Genomic DNA, 3,223 nt, shown 5'->3' with positions numbered 1-3,223 from the left:
ATGAAATTTAAACTATTTCAAATGGATGTTAAAAGTGCTTTTCTAAACGGGTATATCAAAGAAGATGTTTATGTCGAACAACCACCTGGGTTCGAAGATTTTAAACATCCTAATCACATCTATAAATTAAAAAAGGCACTTTATGGTTTAAAACAAGCACCTAGATCTTGGTACGAAAGACTTAGAAATTTTCTAATAGAAAATGATTTCAACAGAGGAAAAATTGATTCAACGCTGTTTATTAAAAGAGATGGAAATCATTTTCTGATTGTTCAGGTATACGTTGATGATACTATTTTTGGATCATCTAACAAAACTCTTTGCGAGAATTTTGCTAAGACCATGCAGGGAGAATTTGAAATGTCAATGATGGGAGAGCTCACATTCTTCCTTGGACTTCAAATCAAGCAAATGAAGGAAGGTACTTTCATCTCTCAAACTAAATATTGCAGGGAAATTCTTAAAAAGTTTGAGATGGACAAATCTAAAGAAGCATCTACTCCCATGGGAACATCATGCTATTTAGATAAAGATGAGTCAGGTAAAAAGGTAAATCAAACCAAATACAGACGTATGATTGGTTCTTTGTTATATCTTAGTGCAAGTAGACCTGATATTATGCAAAGTGTTTGTGTGTGTGCTAGGTATCAATCTAGTCCTAGAGAATTTCATCTTACTGCAGTTAAGCACATTTTAAAATATCTTAAGGGAACAACATCTTTTGGGTTATGGTATCCTTCAGAAGTTGAACCTAGCCTTGTAGGTTTTTCGGATGCTGATTATGGGGGCTGCAAGATAGATAGAAAAAGCACAAGTGGAACCTGTCATTTTCTAGGTAGCTCCTTAGTTTCCTGGCACTCTAAGAAATAAACCTGTGTAGCCTTATCAACCACTGAAGCCGAATACATTGTTGTGGGTAGTTGTTGTGCACAAATCTTATGGATAAAGCAGCAATTAGAAGACTATGATATTCATCTAGATCATATTCCACTTAAGTGTGATAACACAAATGCCATAAAACTCACAAAGAATCCTATCATGCATTCTAGAACCAAGCATATAGAAATTAGGCATCACTTCATTAGAGATCATGTGGAAAAAGGGGATTGTGAAATAGAATTCATTGACTCTAAGCATCAATTAACAAATATTTTTACCAAGCCTTTGCCTAAGGATAGATATTTTGAGCTTAGAAGGGACTTACGGATACTAGAAATTGTCTAATATGTGTTTTCTTGCTTAACTATGCATGTTTTCGTTCATGAATGCTTTTAATCTGCTTGTTAATCGATTAAATGCGTTATTGAACTGAATTATTATGTTTACGAATGAATTAATCGATTAATCCAAGTTTTAATCGATTAATTAATCGATTAATTTCAATTTTAATCGATTAAAAATGCTCCAGATCGTTTTTTTTAAATTTTTCTGCGTTGCATTCTGTATACTAGTTGTTGCCAACGTCTCTTAACGGCTATAAACGGCTAGTTCCTCATTTTCTGAACGTTGGGGAACCATTCTTGATCTATAAATACCCCATTTGAAGCATACTTTCCATAATTGAATCACTCTTAAGCTCATTCTCTTACTTTCTTTCCTCAAAACTCCTTGCATCCCATTGCTTCCTTGTCTTTCCTCACCAAATGGCAGATCTTTCAAGAAGAAGAAGGAGAAGAAGAAGTGAGGCGTCTGAGAGTAACACTCGCCAACGCGATGCTTCCATTGAAAGGTGGATTTCAGATGAACAAGATCAACAGTCCTTTTCCCAATTTTGGAAGGAAAGGAAGGTCTTAAAACAAAAGTTCATTGATCTAGCTTGGTACATTTCTTACAACTTCTCCTTTCCCAATCTTATCATTGAACAAGGGGTTCAACATCTAATGGAACTCCGAGGAAGGTACTATCCTGATCTTGTTCCTGTGTTTTATTTCAATTTGAAAGTTCATGATGGGATTTTCCACACAAGGGTCAAAGGTATAGACATTTTCCTTGACAATGAAATTTGTGTAAATGTGGCAAAAGTTCTTGTTTTAGAAAATTTGCAGATTGTTCCAAGCGACTTTGCCCAGTTCAACAAAATAATGGTGTATCAGTCGTTTCTACGCAATCCTCTCCAGCAACACAACGCTCGTCTCTTTCTTGCTGGAGGACTAAAGATGGAAGAACGTCTTCTACACTACCTACTTGTGTGGCTATTGTGTCCTAGGGGGTCCAACCATGCATAGTGCTCAGAGACTGATCTCATAATCATGTACGGGATACTTCAGAGCATTCCACTCAACTGGCCTCACTTACTTCAAACCATCATGTATAAGGCCAAAAGGTCAAATGTTGCGCCTCTCCCCTATCCTCTCCTTGTCTCCCAAATCTGTGTATACAAAGGGGTAGATGTCTTAAATGAGCACTATGAGACTGTGCTTCCGGGTCATAAAATTGGCGATAATTCCCTTAGGCAAATGGCATTTATCAAGCAAGGGAACTCCTATGCTCATCCTGATGATATTGGTGGTCAAGCAGATGAAGATGAAGATGCAGATATCCACATGCCTGACCCCACAAATGTTGCGGGTCCATCTCAAGTAAATGAAGAATATAGTCTAGAAAGTTTTTCTAGACAAATTTCTGAGATGGCAAGGATTCAACATGAGATGATGGCTATCCAAAATACTCGCCATGAGGAAATATGTACCCATCTCAAAAGCCTTGATGAGAGGATTTCAGGATTAGAAAGTCGTTTTGAGAGTGATGTTAGTGATGAGTTTTAGACTTGTCTTGTTTGTTTGTATTTCTTATTGTATGCTTTGCTAAATTTAAAAATTAAATAATATTTTGTCTTTATTTCTTATTAAATTATGCATACATTCTTTTAGTAAGGGGAGTCTTAATTAACACAATTTTTTTATTATGATCAAAAAGGGGGAGAATAGAGTTTAAAGGTTCTCTTATTTTCTAATGCTTTCTTCTTTCATGAGTTGTGTTTGTTTCAGATTATTAAAAAGCTTTAAACTTGGAGATAGTTTTTGATCATCATAAAAAAGGGGGAGAATGTTAGCAAAAAATTAAAGATGGAGTTTTGATGATGTACAGATTTGCACAATACAAGATCCAAGAAGACTATTTGAAGATCTATTACCATTGAAAAGCTTTTGTAATAATCATATTTGAAGTATTGTGAAGTAGAGATGTAATAGGATTTGATTCATGTACTCTATATGTAATTAAT

General features: G+C 35.3%; 1 protein-coding gene across 1 annotated transcript in view; it reads left to right on the top strand.

Moving 5' to 3' along the window:
• The window catches only part of LOC106780040 (WD repeat-containing protein 62), a 37,837-nt gene extending 34,640 nt beyond the window's left edge, over window positions 1-3,197 (top strand). The window contains exon 21 of the mRNA XM_022776834.1: window positions 3,088-3,197. Within this exon, the coding sequence (XP_022632555.1) occupies window positions 3,088-3,122 (35 nt within the window). The 3' untranslated portion in view covers window positions 3,123-3,197. The remainder of the gene's footprint in view (window positions 1-3,087) is intronic.
• Window positions 3,198-3,223: the final 26 nt, after the last annotated feature.

Source organism: Vigna radiata, unplaced genomic scaffold (assembly GCF_000741045.1).
Source record: "Vigna radiata var. radiata cultivar VC1973A unplaced genomic scaffold, Vradiata_ver6 scaffold_386, whole genome shotgun sequence".
In the NCBI taxonomy this organism is placed as follows: domain Eukaryota; kingdom Viridiplantae; phylum Streptophyta; class Magnoliopsida; order Fabales; family Fabaceae; genus Vigna; species Vigna radiata.
Note: the sequence above shows the minus strand (reverse complement) of the source record. Positions and strands in the feature narration are given on the sequence as shown.